General features: G+C 43.4%; 1 protein-coding gene across 2 annotated transcripts in view; it reads left to right on the forward strand.

Annotated features, from left to right (window-relative positions):
- Positions 1 to 21,992, forward strand: part of KIF26B (kinesin family member 26B) — a 261,494-nt gene that overhangs the window by 178,794 nt on the left and 60,708 nt on the right. For both annotated transcript variants that reach the window (XM_064158678.1, XM_064158680.1), the window contains exon 6: positions 21,761 to 21,967. In XM_064158678.1, coding sequence (XP_064014748.1) covers positions 21,761 to 21,967 — 207 coding nt within the window. The remainder of the gene's footprint in view (positions 1 to 21,760; positions 21,968 to 21,992) is intronic.

A 21,992-nucleotide genomic window follows, 5' to 3' on the forward strand; every position in this document is an offset into this window, starting at 1 on the left:
ACGTCTGGACAAGCCAGGACATGGTTTAGGCCTACTGGCCTTCCACAACAGCTACTACTGCTCACTCTGTGTGGACCAAAGTGGGGCTGTCAGCTCTTGACTTCCCTTCCTGACGTCTCCCTGCTGCCTTATAATGTGAGGAGCTATTTCTCCCATAATGCTTTTAATTTCTGCAGGTGCATGATCTTTATTGTACCTTTAGGAAGTATTTATATGTTATGAATTGTATTTTACTCTTGCACTGGTTTCTCTTTTCATAAAGAAGCCTTACAAAAAGCTCTGCATTAGGCAGTAACATATAAATTTGATCATTTTGTTCACAGAGAGGATAAGGTGAATGATGGATTGAGTTAATAAAAAAACCTGTATTGCTCCATGTAAACCAGTTCCTTGTGGTATAATATACCTCTCTTCAGCCTGTATCAGCAATGTATTGAACTAAGCATTCATTTACAAAAGGGGAAAAATATCACCTAGCATGAAAGTTCAAGCCTAGAGTTAGTACAGTGTGAGGGTTAGTGAAGCATACAGATGCTTCTTTGTCTCAACAGTGTGCTAAGGAGAAAAAGGCCAGAAATGATCCACTTGGAATGTGGAAACTTTGGGACCATAACTGAAGAACCTCATTTCCACTTTAACAAAGAGTGTGTTTGGTGGTATGCTCATTATTTATTAGTATGTTCACCCAGAAAATATCAGCAATAGCTGAATAACCTATGCTGGCTTGTACACATGGTGGGACGTGATTTCTGTTGAACATAATTGCAGATGCTGTGTCAGGATGCACATTAGTAATCCTAGAGAAATAGCTGAATAACCTCTGCTGGCTTGTACACATGGTGGGACATGATTTCTGTTGAACATAATTGCAGATGCTGTGTCAGGATGCACATTAGTAATCCTAGAGAAATAGCTGAATAACCTCTGCTGGCTTGTACACATGGTGGGACATGACTTCTGTTGAACATAATTGCAGATGTTCTGTCAGGATGCACATTAGCAATCCTAGAGAATAATCCAAGCAAATCCTGGCCTCTCCCAGCCTACCCCTCCATCGAGAGAACTGTTGTCATGTGGAATTAAAGTACTCCTGAAATGATTTACCATGGCTGTTACATCATGTTTCTATTTGCAAATCTCTGGAGGTCATCCACACAGTTAACTCCTGTGCCACGGATATCCTTGAAGTTAACACCACAAATCAAAGTATATTTATAATGTTGTCTTAGAAGTGAGATAGTCAGAAATGTGTAATATTAAAAATGAAAACCCTCATTTAGACAAAAAACCACTAGCTTTTCTGTAATTAAACTGACAGGATGTCATAACTGCTGTAAATAATAGTGACTGCTGAAATCTTTCAGGCTCCCCAGTGTACAAATCAACCAAACATGGATTAACTTAGCTTCCTCTGATGTGTTTTGCACTAATCCTATATCCTCTGATAACAGGAGAAGGTCTTTAATTAAAACATTTTGTTTTCTCTTCTGTGTATGCTGTGGCTCCTCAGAAAACACTCTTTAGCATTATGGAGTTCAAAGTCAAGTGAACTTTCCAAGTCTATTACCTAAATAATGCTTAGGGACATCTGTGCAGGGCTTTTATTGGGACACTGCTGCTGGATGCACATGTCTTGTGGCTTGGATGAGAAGTAGTTTGAACCAGAGACAAGAGGGGCATTCTCAGTCCTGAATGTACTTCATATCATACAGGAGTGATGTGAGGTCTAACACAAGCTCTAGGTGGCTCCTGACCTGTTCAGCTCCTGCAACTGACAAGACAGCACAAGAGCTGAACAACTGCAAGGCTGCTCTTGGGTGCTTTCAGTGGCCCTGCCAGCAGCCACTGCTTTTCTTGGAGAGTTTTTGGAGTGGTGCATGTTCCTGCAGTGTATCTTTTGCTCATGTCATGCCTTTCCCATGCTGATCTCATCTGAAGCTGTTCAGTGACAAGACATTGGAATGGGCTGCCCAGGGAGGTGGTGGAGTCACCATCCCTGGAGGTGTTGAAGAAAAGCCTGGATGAGGCACTTAGTGCCATGGTCTATTTGACTGGCTAGGACTGGGTGCTAGGTTGGGCTGGATGATCTTGGAGGTCTCTTCCAACCTGGTTGATTCTATGATTCTGTGACAGGCTCCCTAGAAATGCTGTTCTACAGGAGCCCTCTGCATTGTAGACATTACATGACTGTTGGATTCATCAGCTCAATTATTTTGTCAAGCCACTGCAGGGAAATAGAGAAACCAGATTGCTCTTCAAGGCTGACAGGAAAACAGACCATCAGTAGCCATCTGAGTTGAATAGTTTCATTTTCATGTTTTAACAAAAAGTGAGATGAAAGTTATTAAAGGTGACAGTAGTAGAAGACAGGTTCTTTGACAGTCTCTTTACCCTCACCCTAGATGCCATCATGTCAATCAACTAATACCCACCTTCTGTTAATGTTGCCTTTGCTCAGTTCTGCCTCTTTGGGTCATTTACTTTATAGAAAAATGATTAGGGGTTACAGAGAGATGTGGAGAGAGGGAAGAGACTGAGCAGAAGCAGCAGTAGTAAGTTACTTTGCTAGAACACAGGCAATCTGGTGGCTGAATAGCTTCACTGACGTTTTTTTTTAACAAAGCAGAAAACTACCCATCAGCATGGATGCCTGAAATACATCTGAGTTCTTGCTGAGGATGGGGAAATGTTTAGTGTCCAATAGCTAAGATATTCTTAAGAATCTCAGAAAGTGACACTTGCATAGCCTGTGTTTAGGTTTGCTAGGATTTTTCAGTGTGTGTAATCAGCTGAGCTCTTCAGACTTTCCCCAATGTAGAGGAATCAACAGCTGGCCAGGGAGCACCTTAACATGGCTGCAATGCCAGAGATGTGTCAAACGCTTGTAATGAGGTTTAAGATTTAAGCGAGGTTGTCAATTATGATGTAATGCTTATAAGACCAACTGCAACTGGACATCATCTCAAGCCTCTCTGCAGTCAAGACTGTATCTCCTAGTTTTGAAGCCTAGTGAAGCCTCCTTCCTACTTTCTAACCTGCTGACTGATGTGTTAACTGTGCCTGGTGTGTTGGAGCAAGGAGGAGGAGAGGTGTGTCTGGAGCAGTACGTAATCATGGACTGGCTCTGAAGCTCTTCCACCATGTAAATGGACATGCAGCTATCCCACATGCACAATGTGCTGGTGTCTTACTTGGCACATGGGTTTTTGTGCACTCGAACAGGAGAATGATTCATCCAGCCAGACATCTGTCTTTCATTCCCTCAATAGACATCTTGCACTTTTCAGAAGTAGAATCATAGAATCAAGCAGGTTGGAAGAGACCTCCAAGATCAGCCAGTCCAACCTAGCACCCAGCCTCATCCAGGCTTTTCTTGAACACCTTCAGTGACTTCACCACCTCCCTGGGCAGCCCATTCCAATGCCAATCACTCTCTCTGCCAACAACTTCCTCCTAACATCCAGCCTAGACCTCCCCTGGCACAACTTGAGACTGTGTCCCCTTGTTCTGTGCTGGTTGCCTGGGAGAAGAGACCAGGGCTGGGTACTAGATTGGACTGGCTGATCTTGGAGGTCTCTTCCAACCTGGTTGATTCTATGATTATGATTCTAACAAACAACCCCTTTAAAAAAACATGCAGTATTTCAGAGCAATGAATCTATTAGATGAATACATTTATCATTTCATCACAGTAAAGGTGTTGAACTAGGAATGTGCAACCAACAAGCCATGTATTTTTTAGAGCAGTGTTGAAAAAATATTTACATCTCTGCAGTAAGACAGCTATCCCTTCCATCATGCACTGAAAACCTGGAAGAATAGATGACATATAGGATGAAGTTATGGACCAAATGTACACGACCAGTGGAGGAGTCTAAGCTGTGGTAGCACATGGGTTAGAGCAGAAGCTTTGGCAGAGAACAGCAAGGAACCAACTCCTGTTCCTATGCCTCTAAAGGCAGTAGGAATGATGTCTGTGCCTTCAGGGGTGGCCTAATTAGATCTCTGAAGGCTTTTAAAAAATCCCTCCTCAAATCTGTTGACTGTTCCCTGTGGTGTTAGCGGAAAATTATGCATCTTCTGTCAGTGCAAAAGACAGCTTTGTGTGGAACTTTTACTTCACTACAAGTTAATATAATAATGCTTTGTAGTGAGCTGGGAACTTCTCCAACCTTGAGCCTTAAACCAGCACACCCTTCTTTTGTCACTGTGAGCTTGAAGAGAAGCACAGCCTTGTCCATGAAATGCAGTGTGAGTTTGTTACAAACACAGAGAAATGGCACAGTAGGTTAAAGCAATAGTCTGTCTCTAGGCACCTGAGTTCATGTCCTTGCTTAGACCTTGTGTAAAAATGAGTTTGTAGTCCCAGAGGACTCTTTAGCATACTTCATTCACAATACTCCTGCGTGTTTTGGCAGGTTTCCATCTCTGGCCAGAAGAGGCTTAGGATGGGAATAGCAGTAGTACTTTCCCAGGTGAGAAATAAAGAGTCATGGTAGAGAATTGCAAGAACATTGTTCAGACCATCTGTGGTGGAAAATTCTGCTCTTGAAGACACTGAGCACAGGTGGAGATGGAAGAATATCAAACAGATCCACACAAACTGCTGAACTTGTCTATGTGTATTTGGCAAAGATTAGAGCAGTGGGTTATACAGTCCAACATCCTGCTGCCTCTGTCAGAGGCCATTGCCTGATGACTTAAAGGACATCTTTAAGTTGCAAACTGTGCAGCAGCATTGAATGGGGAAAAGGAGGGGAAGGGTTGTTTTTCTGACACCTGTGGACAATTGGGTGTCATGGTATGGTAGGAGGTTTGATTATTCTGAAGCTTTCTCTTGGGAGCATAACTTCAGAACAAATCCCTTTAAGGTCACACCATCACCTAGACATTAAAAGCAATACAGTGTTTATCTTAAGTCTTATGTAGTGATGAGTAGTACATACTGAAGGAAATGCTTGGAATTATGATTCTTGGTGGTACTTTCCATATTTGAGATATCAGAGTGAAGTTTTTGCTTGATCATGTGTCATGGGATGTTAAAGCTAGGAAAGCCATCTGCATCTTCCTGCCATTTATAAACCTTCCCTTTACTACCCAGTGTTTCAAAAGCAAAATTCCCAATCTATGGAGCGTAGCTGAATATCAACATAGGGATTTCCTGGTTGGGGGAGTTATATTGCTGGCCATACTGATGCAGAAAGTATTGTAGTGGTTGGCTTTCTTCATTCTCTTCACAAAGATCATCATCAGACTTAATGTAATTGCCTGTGTTCAAGTCCTGAGGGAGACTTTAAGCCCTTGAAGCAATGGGAGTCTCTAAACAGCTCTTCACTTTCTCTTCTGAGGAAAAAGTGATGGATGAGATGGAGACTCAGAGGCTAAGTGTAAGGTAGTTTCTGGTTAAAATCATTATATTTTTGGCTTGTCTGCACACAAATAATGACAGGTATTTTTGAAACATTGCTAATATCCATAGTTTTTCTTCAAAGTGGTACTGTATATTCCTCCCTACCTTTTTGTTCTTCTGCAGAAAGTATTTGCAGAGGGTTTATGATACGGATTTCTGCATGCTTTTCTAGGTTTATAAATGAAAAACATTCCTGCTTTTCCTTTGCAGACTCTCTGGAAAATGTAAACTCAGGATAGTAAGCCATGTATGCCTACAGAATCTTGAAAGTGCACAAAAACATACTGGCTTTTAGGCTGAATGTTGAGAGTATTTTTTTTAACCTGTCTTGTTAAGAAGATGATTTTTTGTTGTTGTTAATGGGGAAATGTGGTGAAGATATGTAGACTTTGCATGTATGCAGAGACAGTAATGAACTCTGTACATTAGCTCTAGAGGATACTGAAGTGTTTAATACATGCCCGGTTACTAGGTCTAGGTCTACCAAAGCAACAGCTTATTATCTCATGGGTTTTTTTTTTTTTGGTATTAGAATCATAGAATCAACCAGGTTGGAAGAGACCTCCAAGATCATCCAGTCCAACCTAGCACCCAGCTCTAGCCAGTCAACCAGACCATGGCACTAAGTGCCTCATCCAGGCTTTGCTTCAACACCTCCAGGGACGGTGCCTCCACCACCTCCCTGGGCAGCCCATTCCAATGCCAATCACTCTCTCTGCCAACAACTTCCTCCTAACATCCAGCCTAGACCTCCCCCAGCACAACTTGAGACTGTGTCCCCTTGTTCTGTTGCTGGTTGCCTGGAAGAAGAGACCAACCCCCACCTGGCTACAATGTCCCTTCAGGTAGTTGTAGACAGCAATGAGGTCCCCCCCGAGCCTCTTCTCCAGGCTAAACACCCCCAGCTCCCTCAGCCTCTCCTCATAGCTTTTGTGTCCCAGTTGCCTTCCTAGTCTGAGTTGCTGTAAGCATTGTTCTGAAGGTGCTCTTGGAAACCAAGGTATAATAATCTTGTATATATATATGCCTAGGGACAAAGTGCTATTATGGCAAAGTTATGTATTTGAAAGCCCTGATAATGACCATTGTGTTCATACTCAGTAAGCCTTTTTTTTTTGTGTGGTTTGGTTATGGGAAAAAAAAACTATACTCAAGACAAAAACATTTGCAAGACTCCACAAAGTTCATTTTTATTGTTCTTGTGGACAGCAGCTGCAGGCTATCAGCCTGGAGCCTTGATAAATGTTTTTGACATTTCCTAGCCCTCATGAAAAAAAGCTCTTTCTTTATTCTCAGATGTTGAATTCTGCATTATTGACCACGTGCCATTCATTAAATGCAGCTACTCACTAGAAGAATAACATAGTCACTAAGCTACGTGCAGCATAATGGATCATTCCAATGCAAGATTAAAGGAATGTTAAGGTTGCATGGTTAAGTGCTCAAAAGTCAGGAAGTGGCAGTTGAGGTTTTGAAGGCAATGGGATTTTTGCCTGAATTAAGATTGCAGAATTACAGCTGAGGACATGTGCAAAGAATACTGACAAGCACTGGATATTTGTTCTAGGGCAAGTGGTTACCTGGTGGTTTCACAAACACTGCCATTATTTATTTAAGCTTTTAACAAGGGAGAGAGTAGTGGATTAAAACATTAGTGGCAGGGGTCACTAAGTAGATGGGCACTTTGTTGGCTGTATCTCATTGCAATACAGTTCTCTTCATCAAGGAAGAGCATCACTAACAATGTTATGTTGTATACTGCAGGTGAGAGTAGAAAGAAGTTAGTGGTTTCCTGTGATGCAAAGCAAGTTTTATTTATCAAACTACTGTTTCCATTTAGTTCTCACCTGGGAACTCCTGTTTGGTTTTCTTTCTGGCTCTTTTGTTTGTCTGCTTCTCAGATTTGGTATCATTTTGCTTCTGAGCTATTTATATTCAACACCAAAACAGCAGGAAAGCATCACAGTCTTGATATCTCAGTTCTGAGACCAGATAGACCAGGAGCAATGCTAAGCATACTGTGCAATTCTCTATGCCTGCATACCTGCATTTCTTCCCATGGGAACAGAGGATGCTGTGCACCGTGCCTTGAGTCAGATATGAGTCTGGGAACCAATACTGTAAAGTACAGCACAGAGATACTTTATATCAGCAAAGCACCACTTGAAGGTGAGCAGTGGGATGCCAGTGGATCCCACTGTAATGGCACAGGGCAGCCTTAGCTAATATATCTCTGGATTTTTCCAAGTATGGAAGAACATCTTTGTACCATTGTAGTCTGTTTACTGATCCCCAGCTTTCAGGAACAATTTTTTTTTTCAGACATATGACTTCCTTAAGCTTCTTTTCCTTCAAGGGTAAGAGTCAGGTTGTAGTGCCTTCAAGAGACTACTGAAAATTCCCAAATGATGCTAACTACTGGTCAGAAGGCAACTGAATGTTAGGACTAAGGAATGCATGAAAAAAATATAAAAATCCAAGTTGGCTCATTGGAGCCTGTGGCAGTTTTCTCTGTTCCCCCTGGTTTGTGTCTTGGTAGGGTGCAAGTGGCACACGAGCTGTGTGGGTACTGGCAAAGCACAGCTCTAAGTGGACTGGTGGGACACCAGTGCAGCCCACTGCAGTGGGAGGCTCATAGAGAAGACTGTTTGGTCACTGTTGGAGATGCAGTATTCTGGAGCTTTGTGAACCTCTAAATTCACCTTTTGTGGCCTTCTCTTCTCATCCAAGGCACAGAAATAAGTCCCCTTATTTCAGAGGCACGCAGGATCAAGCTCACCACAGAAATCTATTCCATGAATTTCTGTGAAAGCTCAACAAATGCATTTTTACTTAGAGATATTATATAGCATTACAAATGGATCTCATTAATTCTAAGTGACTAGCTGCTTGGACTCTCTAGATATTATGCCTCCCTGTGCCCCTGCTAAAGACAGAAGCATACATGTCATACTAAATGAGATGCAACGTGAAAGAGAAAGTAAGTTTAATATGTTTATGACATTGTAAACATTATAGCCTACAGTTATGGGATAAGAAAGGGAAGAACCTCAGGTCAAGTAGTTCAAGTAACGTGAGCCTTTCCATGGATTTTAGATGACTCATATATTCTTATGGCTTTTTGTCCCTGCAATTAAAAAATGAGTATAATTGTAAACATTCATCTGTGAGAGTCTAAATCCTCTCTCTTGTTCATTAGCAAGGATAAAGATTGCATTGGGTCTCCCTAATCAACAAAGATAAAGATTGCCTTTGTTAACTTCCAGGACTCAGACCTTAACTTCACAACATGGCAATCCATAAGAACAGATCTTGCTCCTCTGGACACAGATGTTGTTAATCTCTGTTCTCTGGACCTTGATAACATCTTAAAGCTGCTGAAGCCATTAAAGAGCCCTGTAGGGTCTCTAGGTAAAAAGTTTGCAAACAGTGTAAATCATGTCCTTGCTTGGATCCAGGTGTTATAATTTCCTCCTTTTTCAAGCTTCATTTGTTTGTTGGTTGTCCCTAACTAAGGTCAAATTTTCATCTTGTATATTTACAAATACATAAGGAATTACTTCTGAATTCAGTGACATTGCAATATATGAAATTTCTCACTAAAGCATTTAGCTCTAATCTCTGAAGTTTCTACTGATTGCTTCTTGCAGCATATGGCCCTGAAGGCTGGCTGTACTCCCCTTCTGGAGACTGGATTTGTCCCCTGAAGACCAAAACATGTACTATATATCTCACTGATACTGGCTGATATACTGGCTTTTGTGTCCATTTCTGGGCTCCTCAGTTCAAGAGCGATGTTGAGGTGCTGGAAGGTGTCCAGAGAAGGGCGACAAAGCTGGTGAGGGGCCTGGAACACAAACCCTATGAGGAGAGGCTGAGGGAGCTGGGGGTGTGCAGACTGGAGAAGAGGAGGCTCAGGACAGAGCTCGTCGCTGTCTACAACTCCCTGAAGGGAGGTTGTGGCCAGGTGGGGGTTGGTCTCTTCTCCCAGGCAACCAGCAACAGAACAAGGGGACACAGTCTCAAGTTGTGCTGGGGGAAGTCTAGGCTGGATGTTAGGAGGAAGTTGTTGTCAGAGAGAGTGATTGGCATTGGAATGGGCTGCCCAGGGAGGTGGTGGAGTCACTGTCCCTGGAGGTGTTGAAGACAAGCCTGGATGAGGCACTTAGTGCCATGGTCTAGTTGAGTGGCTAGGGCTGGGTGCTAGGTTGGACTGGATGATCTTGTAGGTCTCTTCCAACCTGGATGATTCTATGATTCTATGAAAATGGTAGCTCTTTCTGTTTATATAGACTCTCTTTAGCAATGTGGCCCCTTGCTTTCTTTGGGATTCCTTTCCTCCACGTGAATTTCCCAATCTTTTTCCTAGAGAGTAGCATGAACCATCCCTTTTATTTACTGACTGTCATTAGCAGCTGCCACTCCAAAACATTACACATCTTTTTCCACACTTACCTGCATTAAAGTGCAATTTGTCACTTCTGGGTTGGCTTAAATAATGTAAAGCCTTCTTATCTGATTGCATTGATAGTCATTATTTATGGTGCTGTGCCATACACTGTTATGTGTAGACTGGGAAATCTTCTTTTGTATGCAGTCATGGAAATTGCCTTTATAAATAATGGAAAAGCTTACAATTGTGATTATACATCTTCTCTGCAGTACCTGAATATCCTTTGTTTCTCTGGCACTGAAAAGGCATCTCAAAGACATGCCTATGGGAAACTTTGTCTTGTTTCCTTAGACAAAAAGCCCAGAGAACCTTGTTCATCTGGGAATTCCTCTTCTTCTGAGAATGCATAATGCAAAGCCCTCGGTACCACTCCTTGTCTAATTAGAGGTGAGATGACCTTCCTGCTTCGACTTATCAAGCCACATCCTGTGCACCTTCTTCACAATTTCACAAAGTGGGAACTTGGGGCTCTTAGAGGTAATATAGCAGGCATAATTATCCGTGCACGTGCTTGAGATAATTGCCACTGTTTTCTATCAACACCAGTCCTTGTGGCAGCCAAGGCACTACAGTCATGTTTTACTGGAAGGGTGTGTTTCTTAGAGGAAAATTTAATGAGTGAAGCAAACCTCTTTTCAGTCATTCTGCACTGCAGCAGGATATTAGATAAGAGAAGGAGCCAAGTGACTCGCCACTGCTGGCTCTCTTCTCCCGTGGGGGCCAATAGCATCCATCTGTCGGCAGCAAGAACGGCAGCCTTCTTGTCACTCACAAGGGCAGAGAATTTCCTTTAGGGAGGCTCACCTTGCTGGTGCAGCAAACGTGTTAGATTTGTGGCTGATCTGTCTGTGGGATGTGTAGATTTCAAGCCAGGTTGGAACAGAGTAGAGCAACATATGGCACATCACATATTTGGGAGGCCACTGACTTGTATTTTAACCGAAAGAGTGGAAAACACAGCTGAGCTGTACAACGTGCTGTGGCTGGGACCATGTTGTGCTTTAACCCTGGTAGGCAGCTCAGCCTCACAAAGTCACTCACTTGCTCATTCCCTTCCAGTGGGATGTGTGAGAGAATTGGAAGAGTACAACTAAAAACGTGTGGATTAAGATGAAGGCAGTTTAGTAGACAGAGCAAAAGCTGCATGCATAAGCAAAGCAAAATAAGGAATTCATTCACTTTCCATCAGCAGACAGGTGTTCCCCTCCAGGGAAACAGGGCTCCATCACATGTAATGGTTACTTGGGAAGGCAAGTGACATTATTCTGAATATATCCCCCCCCTACTTCCTCCTTTCCCCAGCTTTTATTGTTGAGCACAATGTCATATGCTATGGAATATCCCTTTGGTCAGTTGAGGTCAGCTGTCCTGGCAATGTCCCCTTACAATTTCTTGTGCACTCCCAGCCTACTCATTACTGAGGTGGCATGAGGAGCAGAAAAGGCCTTGATGATGTGTAAGCACTGCTTAGCAATAACTGAAACTTCCCAGTGTCATCACAAATCCAAACCACAGCATCACAGAAGCTGCTATGAAGGAAACTGCACTGGTTTTAGCTGTGATAGACTATAAAATAAACAGGAGCAGGAAATGTGCCTGAGAACAAGCAGTCCATATTCATGCACTGTGAGGCCACTGGCATGGTGTGATCCACTACACTACTCTCCCAGACAATTCAGGCATGGTTTTTAAATTACCATGGGAAGGAGACTATCTTGGCAGGCTGTTGGATATGATTGCCACACCACAGCAGAGGATGAGAATTACAGGGAAGGATGCTGACCATTTAGTGTCAGGGAACAGTTTTTGCCTTGTTTCAATTACTAGATAGGTACCTTTTAACTAGGGATAGACTCTTTCAAAGAAGTTGTACTAAGCAGAAAAAAGCGAGGGAGGGAACACTCTGCTCTAAAAGGTCACTAAACTGAAGCAGAATATCTATTTGATTTTGAAAATAAAAGAGATCTGGCTCCAAGGAAATGAGGGGATCTTGAAGTTCATGATTGCCAACTTGCAACTCAGCACAGAAAAAGTGATTCCTACTGGAGTTAGAATAGCAGAGCAAATTTTTTCAGGAGTGTATTAGAGGCTTAAGTAAGATATCTGCTGACTGAGCCAGTAGGTTCATGCTTATATAGCTGCTGATCCACTGTGGGGAAGACAAGATTTTTCTAGCTGATCCCATATTCTCCATTCTGGGATTGTTGCAAACTGTTTTGGTTTGTTCAGTTGTTCTGAAAATGCCACTAACAGGGATGTTTAAATATGTTCTCAAAAATAAGCAAACCTCAGATTTCATCCCCATGCATTAGTTTAGGCTGTTGCTAGCCTGGTGATAGATATGGGTCTGCTTCAGTGGATCCATGTGAGGATGTGTGGAGAGTGTCAGAAGCTGAGACATCTTTCTCCTGCTTTAGGAAACAAGCAAACTGCCTTAGCTATGCAGGTCTGAAATGCAAACTTCCCTTAAAGAGATCAGAATGAAACAAAATGAGAATGAGTGAGGCGCTCATGGTCTGTTTGCTGCATGTGGTGAAGCTTATGGAAAGATTGTTTCTGTGCCTGGATGATCCTTCTGTCTTTATTTTTCATTTTTTAAGGAGCAGAAGAAAGCTGTAATGCTCTCTTTTAATCTAACAAATGCTGAAGTAGCAATGTGACGGCTGAGTGGCTGCCCTGATGTCCATACTGGTTTCAGACAGTGTTCGTGCTCAGCACTGTCTTTCAACCGTACCAAACTACAATGACAAAACTCAAAGCTAATGCTGATACAAGCAAGATGAGATTGCTGAGCCATACCCTGTGACCTGAGTGTATTTCACACCAGATTTCACCAAATATATTGGTAAAGTTACATCATCTAACTGCAAAAGGCTACAAACCTGACAAGGACAGGTTGTTTTTTTGTAATAGTGTAGAATCCTATGGTTGCTGTTTGGGAGCAGGGCGCTTGTTTCAGTACAGGTGACACCAAGCTAGGAGCAGGTGTGGAGCTGTTGGAAAGTAGGAGAGCCCTGCAGAGGGACCTGGACAATCTGGATGGGTGGTCAGAGGCCAATGGGATGAGATTGAACAAGGCCAAGTGCTGGGTTCTGCACTTTGGCCACAACAACCCCAAGCAGCGCTGCAGGCTGGAGACAGAGTGGCTGGAAAGCAGCCAGGCAGAAAGGGACCTGGGGGTACTGGTAGAAAGTAGCTGAAGATGAGCCAGCAGTGTGCCCAGGTAGCCAAGAGAGCCAATGGCATCCTGGCCTGTATCAGGAACAGTGTGGCCAGCAGGACGAGAAAGGTTATTCTTCCCCTGTACTCAGCACTGCTCAGGCCACACCTTGAGTGCTGTGTCCAGTTCTGGGCCCCTCAATTCAAGAGAGATGTTGAGGTGCTGGAACGCGTCCAGAGAAGGGCAACAAAGCTGGTGAGAGGCCTGGAACACAAACCCTATGAGGAGAGGCTGAAGGAGCTGGGGGTGTGCAGCCTGGAGAAGAGGAGGCTCAGAGGGGACCTCATTGCTGTCTGCAACTACCTAAAGGGAGACTGTAGCCAGTGGGGGTTGGTCTCTTCTCCCAGGCAACCAGCAACAGAACAAGGGGACACAGTCTCAAGTTGTGCCAGGGAGGTCTAGGCTGGATGTTAGGAGGAAGTTGTTGGCAGAGAGAGTGATTGGCATTGGAATGGGCTGCCCAGGGAGGTAGTGGAGTCGCCGTCCCTGGAGGTGTTGAAGCAAAGCCTGGATGAGGCACTTAGTGCCATGTTCTGGTTGACTGGCTAGGGCTGGGTGCTAGGTTGGACTGGATGATCTTGGAGGTCTCTTCCAACCTGGTTGATTCTATTCATTATATTAACACTCTGTCCTGTTATTTCTCTAAGTGCAGTTTCATTTAACTGCTGTACAGGATGAAGTCCCTAAGCTGGTAACAGCTTAGCAATTACACAAGAAAGAAATAGTGGGGAAAAAGGACCTGCAAGTGCTAATGCTATTGCCTTTTCAGATGTTTTCTTTGTTTTTTTTCCAAAGCAGTACTAACAACCATTTCCAAAATAGAATAAGAGTGATCAGGCCTAAGTGTTTTCTAATTTGTGTTGAAGTGAAGCACTGAAGCTAAAAGAGTTACCTTAGTCAAAATGGAAAGAGAGGAAAAGGAAGCCTGTTTACACATGCCAGTTTACAGTGGCACAATTTACCCAAGTTTGGTTTGGGTTTTTCTCCAGATGTGACCAGGAGACTTCCATGAAAGCAACACCCATTCATCCAGGTCTGTTATTTGTCTCATTTGGGCTCAGTCTGCTTATCTTGGCCTTGTAGGTTTCCTGATAACAAATAATTGTCTCATGATCTGTAACAGAATCTTTAGAATGTTTATCAGACTGTTTTCATATTCTCTGAGCACTGGCTTTGCATTGTGGAATCATAAAAACCTTTAGGCTGGAAAAGGCTTTTAAGATCATTTGGTCCAGTCATCCATCACACAAAAGCATGTATGTATGTAAGCATTTGGGATGTCATAGATTTTCTTGTGCTGTTGTGTTTTGTAGCTGGATACAGCAAAAATGCATGCCTGCCACCATTATTTACAACTGTAACAGTGAGAAATTACAAACCCCACTCTTCATTAACCTCCAATAAGGCTGTTCCTGCAGCCAGTGATTGCCATTACATTGATGGAGTGCTAATACAGCTCAATAGCCCCGCTGGCCTGTCTCACCCATGACTACACTGCAGCTACTGCCTCCCACCACACTCAGCACACATCCAGCAGAAGCTGCTCGAATGATTGATGAGAAAAGCAGCTCACAGAGGCAAGCACAGTGCCCAAAGCAACAGCTCTCTAGCCCTCTCCCTACAGTAATTAGATAAATGAACCTCAAATGAAATCTTACAGGAAAGTGTAGAAGGAAGTGATAATATTTCTGGTCTCAGTCTCCCTCCAATTGCTTGTGTTGCTTCGGTCCATCCTCTGTTTGTAGTTGGTTTTGTTTGTTATAGATTTAACACAGCTTAGCTCTCCCACCTTCAGTGCTCATTTCACTGCTGGTCCTCTAGACAGACCCCTGCAGGCACAGGAGACATGGGAGCATCAGTGGCTGGAAATGGATTCAGCTTTCATTTTTTTCTATTGGCATCACTTATGCTCTGCAGAGATTGCTGAACCCTTGTCCTTCTCCACAGAACAAGAACATGAGAAAAGGTCCATGATAGGTCTCAAATTAAGTTTAGCTGGAGAAGTTCTGCAATTAGTTCCCTCTTCAAGAAATAGTTGATGTATGTATAAGGTTGCACTAGATTAAACAAGGAAAAACAGAGTGAAAGGAATGTGGTTTAGGCAGTGAAACTGTATAAGAGGTGATTAAAAGGTCTGTATTTGTTTTTACAGTACAGGAGAATAGTGATATTGCCCCTTATTGCTACCTAATCATAGAATGCTTTAGGTTGAAAGAGACCTCAGACATCATCTAGTTCCAACCCCCCACCATAGGCAGGAACATCTCCCACTAGAACAGGTTGCTCAAGGCCTCATAAAACCTAGCCTTGAACACATACTTGCAAAGGAACATTTTGGTGCCAGTAATGACCATACAGGCAGAAATTTACTTTAAAAATGCATATATATTATATTTTTATATATATATATTCAGAAATTTTATATGTTTTAACAACAACAACAAACCCAAAACAAACACAGAAAAACAACAAAAAAAATGTATATAATTTAAATCCACACATGTATGACATAAATACATATATAAAAATACAAAGGTACAGGTCTGATTACTGTGTCCAGTTCTGGGCCTCCCAATTCAAGAGAGATGTTGAGGTGCTGGAACATGTCCAGAGAAGGGTGATGAAGCTGGTGAGAGGCCTGGAACACAAACCCTATGAGGAGAGGCTGAGGGAGCTGGGAGGTGTTTAGCCTGGAGAAGAGGAGGCTCAGGGGGGACCTCATTGCTGTCTACAACTACCTGAAGGGAGGTTGTGGCCATGTGGGGGTTGGTCTCTTCTCCCAGGCAACCAGCAACAGAAAAAGGGGACACAGTCTCAAGTTGTGCCAGGGGAGGTCTAGGCTGGATGTTAGGAGGAAGTTCCTGCCAGAGAGAGTGATTGGCATTGGAATGTGCTGCCCAGGGAGGTGGTGGAGTCACCATCCCTGGAGGTGTTGAAGCAAAGCCTGGCTGAGGCACTTAGTGCCATGGTCTGGTTGAGTGGCTAGGGCTGGGTGCTAGGTTGGACTGGATCCTCTTGGAGGTCTCTTCCAACCTGGTTGATTCTGTGATTCTGCTTTCATTTGTGACATTGCACATCAGGAGAAATGTTATGGAATTCAGTGACTGCAGAACATATTCAAGAACAGAATAAATCCTTTTAACCTGGGACTGAAATCTAGAGCAATAACGGGGGTCCTGTTGAATTGAATAGTTGTCAAACAAAAACCTGTGATCTCACAGGAGAAAACATGTTAGAAATTGTTTCCAGCAGGAGCAGAGTTAAGAGGTGAAGTTATAGCCTAGAAAAGGCACAATAATGATACAGAACAAGTGACCTTTTCTTTTATTCTGACTTTCCACTCTTAAGTAAGGGTAATTCTTGCTGAGTTCAGCTGGATTTGAATGAGTGTGAAATTAGATCAAAATCAGGCCCAGGTTTTTTGTTTTACCAGCAGCATATGTCTCTAGAGTTGGTTTTCATGCTTTCCTGTAGAAATGGTCAGATGTGCATCTAAGTCTGGGCTCTGCTAAGGCCTGATCACTTGGGTTCAGATACAAATTTCTGGCAGACAGTGTGGTCCCTTTAATCGCAGGTGGTATCTCCTAAACCCTTCAATTACAGGAGATTAGTGGGAAACTGTAGCATTGGACTAAAGGAATAATGACACATAGGCAGTGAAGCAGAAAACATGATTTCTTCTGTTTTAGGCGAAGTTCAGTTCACAGTTTATTTAAATTGCAAGCACGAAGAATTAAGAGTTCTTGAACCTCACTGTTCCATTTGTATCAAATTAACTGTGCTGTACTTCTGCCTCCCCTAGAGCAGCACTGTGATCCTCAGCTTGTCTGCTCTTTAAATTGAACCAAAGTCTTTTGAATCCATTAAGATCCTGTGCTATTCCTATAGCTGACTGAGTTACACTCACCCAGCGTTGCGCTGCCTCCCCTGTGGCATGGACTGCAAGGGCCAGCATAGACTCTGAGCCTCACCTGCTATCTCCAGCTAAAAATTGTGTGCAGGACTGTGAAATGCCAGAGCAGGGAGCTGTGATCTCCCATCATTTCTATTGCAGTAGCTTAGTTAGAATCAGAGAATCATAGAATCAAGCAGGTTGGAAGAGACCTCCAAGATCACCCAGTCCAACCTAGTACCCAGACCTATCTTTTCTTGAACACCTCCAGGGATGGTGACTCCACCACCTCCCTGGGCAGCCCATTCCAATGCCAATCACTCTCTCTGCCAACAACTTCCTCCTAACATCCAGCCTAGACTTCCCCCAGCACAACTTGAGACCGTGTCCCCTTGTTCTGTTGCTGGTTGCCTGGGAGAAGAGACCAACCCCCACCTGGCTACAGCCTCCCTTCAGGTAGTTGTAGACAGCAATGAGGTCCCCCCTGAGCCTCCTCTTCTCCAGGCTAAACACCTCCCAGCTCCCTCAGCCTCTCCTCATAGGGTTTGTGTTCCAGGCCCTTCACCAGCCTTGCTGCCCTTCTCTGGACACATTCCAGCACCTCAATATCTCTCTTGAATTGAGGGGCCCACAACTGGAGACAGTTGTAACCACAGAAATGCTTTCACAAATCATTTCACAACAATGTTTAATAGTAGAGTGACTGCCTCATGGTAACTTGCCAGTCCTTGGAGGTCTGGTAGTGACCAAGTGTATCAGTGTGGCTGGCAGAGAAGTGAGCTGCTGCCCAGTCTGTTGTACGAGTGGAGAATGTAAAACTACTTCATAGTCCTACTGCATCTGAGGCACAGCTGTTACCAGGGGTCCTAGCTTTCCACTCAGCCTGGTTCCCAGACCACAAGCCTGCCTGTCTCCTCAGAAGGTACATCTAGATGAAGCATTTTAAAGTGCTTTGGTCTGCCTAGCTTGTGCCAGTTGTGTATGCAGCTCTGAATCCCAGTATGTGTTTTTCAGGACAACCTTTGCCTGTATCTTGCATGTGTGGGCTTCTGCTGTAGTCATATCTGCCATGGGCATGGCACATCCACACAGTGGACATGTGTTTTGCACATCTAGGAACTAACTGTCTTCTCACTTAATGCAATTTTCATCAGTAATCTGCAAGAGTTACACCGGTGTGAAACTGGCTTGGAGGAATACTCTATGATCTACAAATTCCCAAATGGGTTCAAATGATCTGTTGCTACTACTTGTGTTCAGTGACCATCATGCTCATGTGCCATCTTTTTTTTTTTACTAGCATGTGGTTCTAGCTGAAAACTGTTACACAGGTTTGCATGTGCTAATGTTAAAGTCCACACACTATCCAGTCCTCAAAGAAACCTAGCTTCAGGATACTCAGCCTTCCTTTACACACAAGGATTAAGGATCTGGACAATCACAGCAGGCAAAAATACATATCAACTTTTAGAGAAATAGAACAAATACTTTATTCAAAGTGGTTGAAGAATAGCATTTATTTTTGTTTCCAGCAGATTAGCCTGATGCTTGTGATATCAGCACCTGTTAAAAAGTGTAGTCACATTAGAAAAAGCCAAAGGCATCCAAGGTTCAAAACAGAAAACCAAATCAAAACAGGTATTGCTCTTTTAAGGATGCATAGTGTTGATCTCCTTCCCTTCCCTGCTAACTTGACTAATGTGTCCCTTCTGAGCTGCCAGGAGACCTAGGGCTGGAATAAACATTCAACCCTTGTCCAGCTGATGCAGGCTGAGCAAGTGTATTGGCTGTCTTTTTCTTCAGTAGAAATCAGCTCTATTTAGGGTGGGGTTTAGAAGGATGCCTTTGGCAAAATATCAGAAGTGGGTTTTTTGCAGTAAGAGTTCAGGTTTCACAAGCAGTTGAGTAGACGAGAAGAGAATCCATTTACACACAGGCAGCATTTTATCTCCTTCCATCAACTAATTTTTTTGACTGAAGTCATGCACAGATTTCTGACCACTTCACCATCTGACAACTGCTTGTTTTTCCAGGTTAAAATACCTCGAGTCAAGTTACTGCTTTGATGATGTCTATAGAGATGACATCACAGAAATACTGAATAGTCTCAACTAATCCCTGCTCTTATCCTGTTGTATTGAAAGGAGTTGTGCCAAAAATTAATTTCCCCAGATTTTACTTCTCATAGCAACTGGTTTAGCTCCACGTGGGATGAGCTTAGGCCAACATGAAAGACATCCACATGTAGAGTACCGGTCTCAGTGAGGCTGACAGGAACTACAGCCTTGACTGACTTGTGCTCTACAAGGTTCTCCAAGGGTGAATCTGCCATTGCAACAGCAGCTGTGTTTCCACCCTGTGCTGAGGCGACCTGTTGTGGTTGCTATCATGCCAATAATAAGTGGGTTTGATACAACTGACCTACAGTTAAGAAGCATTTAGATGAAAGTTCACTCTAGGTAGCATGAAAGTTAGTATGCTCTAAAATGAAGTGCATGCAACAGTGCACACAAGGTGTGGCTAGAGCTGGCAGAGAGATGATGTTTGCTCTCTAAAGTTCAGGAAATCATATGTCTGTGGGTGGTGAATCTAGCAGGAGAACCAAAGCCAGATCTGGCTGTTCTCTTTAACATCTTTATCAGTGATCTGGGTGAAGGGCTTGAATGCATCCCCAGTAAGTTTGCAGGTGACACAAAGCTGGGAAGAAGCATTAATCTGCTTGAAGGTAGAAAGGCTCTACAGAGGTACCTGGACAGGCTGGATCGATGAGCTGAAGTTGATTGTATGAGTTGAGTACAGCCAAGTGTTTGGTTCTGCACTTTGGTGACAACAGCCCCATGCAGTACTACAGGCTTTATTGGGAAGGAGTGACTGGAAAGCTGCCCAGCAGAGAAAGACCTGGAGGCACTGGTTGGCAGCCAGTTGAACATGAGCCAGCTGTGTGACCAGGTGTTCCAGAAGGCCAACAGTATCCTGGCCTGTGTGAGGAATAGTGTGACAAGCAGGACCAGGGCAGTGATTGTACTCAGCACTGCTGAGAACACACCCTGAGTACAGTGTTGAGATTTCAGGCCTTTACTACAGGAAAGACATCAAGGTACTGAAGTGGGTCCAGAGGACAGTGAAGCTGGTGAAGGGTCTTGAGAAGAGGTCTTATGAGGAATGTCTGAGGAAACTGAGGTTGTTTAATCTGGAGAAAATTATGCTGACGGCTTTACCATATTACTCTACCTAAACAGATGTTGCAGTGAAGTTGCTGTTAGTTTCTTCTCCTTAACAGCAAGTGGTAGAACAAGAGGAAATGGCCTCAAGTTGCATCAGAGGGGGTTTAGTTTGGATATTAGGAAAAACTCCTTCACTGAAAGGGTCCTTAAACCTTGGAATAGGCTCCCAGGGAGGTGGTTGAATCCCCATCCCTGGAGGCATTTAAAAGACACGTGGATGTGGTGCTAAGGGACATACATAGTTTAGCACTGGTCTTGATAGTTAGAAAATGTTTGGACTTGATGATCTTAGAGTTTTGTTCTAACCAAAATGATTTTATGATTCTACCACAAATTTTCATCAGTTTTACTTGCCTCTGAATTATTTACCAGCTGGTGTAACAGTGCAGTATCAACTCATTAAATCCATGAAGAGGTATCTTTGTCTTAGGAGTAGTGCCTTATTATGTAGCCACTGAGTTGTGATCTAACACGTTTTAACGAATCATTTATTACTGCATTCCTCTCCCTCAACAATAATTTCAAAACCTGACCAGGGCTCTTTTCACAACTCTTTGATGATGATAGATAGAACCAAGTGCTTCATATTTCTGCATTTGGATTAGAATTAGAAAGGTGTAAATTAAAGATCTGGCTATTATGAGCTTGTATTGATCACACTGCTTCATAGAAACCACAGCAATTCTGGTAGCTTATCAGTTTACCTTTCAGCTTTCTTAACTGGACCACTGGAGTACAGTTAATTTTCAATTTATATTGAGAGTAAGACAAAGTAATGTAATGCCTCATCATTATACTTGAGTAACATCAATGCTGATCCACCACAATGTACCTTGTAATTATAAACACAGCAGTTGCATGTTGAAATAGACAGAGATGAGATCTGGCTTCAGCCAGAGCATATTTTATGCCAAATTCTGCCTATAATAATTCTTGTATCTTCACTGACTTCTACTGAGATGAGCTACAGTGAAGAGTGTAATTGTTGAGATGCTGGAATGTGTCCAGAGAAGGGCGACAAAGCTGGTGAAAGGAGACAACACAAACCCTATGAGGAGAGGCTGAGGGAGCTGGGGTTGTTTAACCTGGAGAAGAGGGGGCTCAAGGGGGACCTCATTGCTGTCTACAACTACCTGAAGGGAGGTTGTAGCCAGGTTGGTCTCTTCTCCCAGGCAACCAGCAACAGAACAAGGGGACACAGTCTCAAGTTGTGCCGTGGGAGGTCTAGGCTGGATGTTAGGAGGAAGTTGTTGGCAGAGAGAGTGATTAGCATTGGAATGTGCTGCCCAGGGAGGTGGTGGAATCACCATCCTGGAGGTGTTCAGGACAAGCCTGGATGAGGCACTTAATGCCATAGTCTAGTTGGCTAGGTGTCGTGGAACATGACACTAGGGCTGGGTGTTAGGTTGGACTGGGTGATCTTGGAGGTCTCTTCCAACCTGGTTGATTCGATGATTCTATAATTTGGTAAAGTGCAGTTGGGAAATTCATTCAACGTAACAGTCTGGAGCATCAGAGACACTACTCAGACGTAACACTCTGTGTGTGTGTTTGCTGGCAGGTCAAGGTCATGGTGCGTATTTCTTCCACGCTGTCCAGAGAGACGTCTGAGTCTAGCTCTTTCTTGAAAGTCGACCCTCGTAAAAAGCAGATCACACTGTATGACCCTTTGGCCTGTGGAGGTCAGAATGCTTTCCCAAAAAGGAGCAACCAGGTTCCACCGAAGATGTTTGCTTTTGATGCAGTTTTCCCCCAAGATGCATCACAGGTATGTAACATATGATCAAAAAGTT

The sequence above is a fragment of the Pogoniulus pusillus genome, chromosome 18, assembly GCF_015220805.1.
Source record: "Pogoniulus pusillus isolate bPogPus1 chromosome 18, bPogPus1.pri, whole genome shotgun sequence".
NCBI lineage: Eukaryota > Metazoa > Chordata > Aves > Piciformes > Lybiidae > Pogoniulus > Pogoniulus pusillus.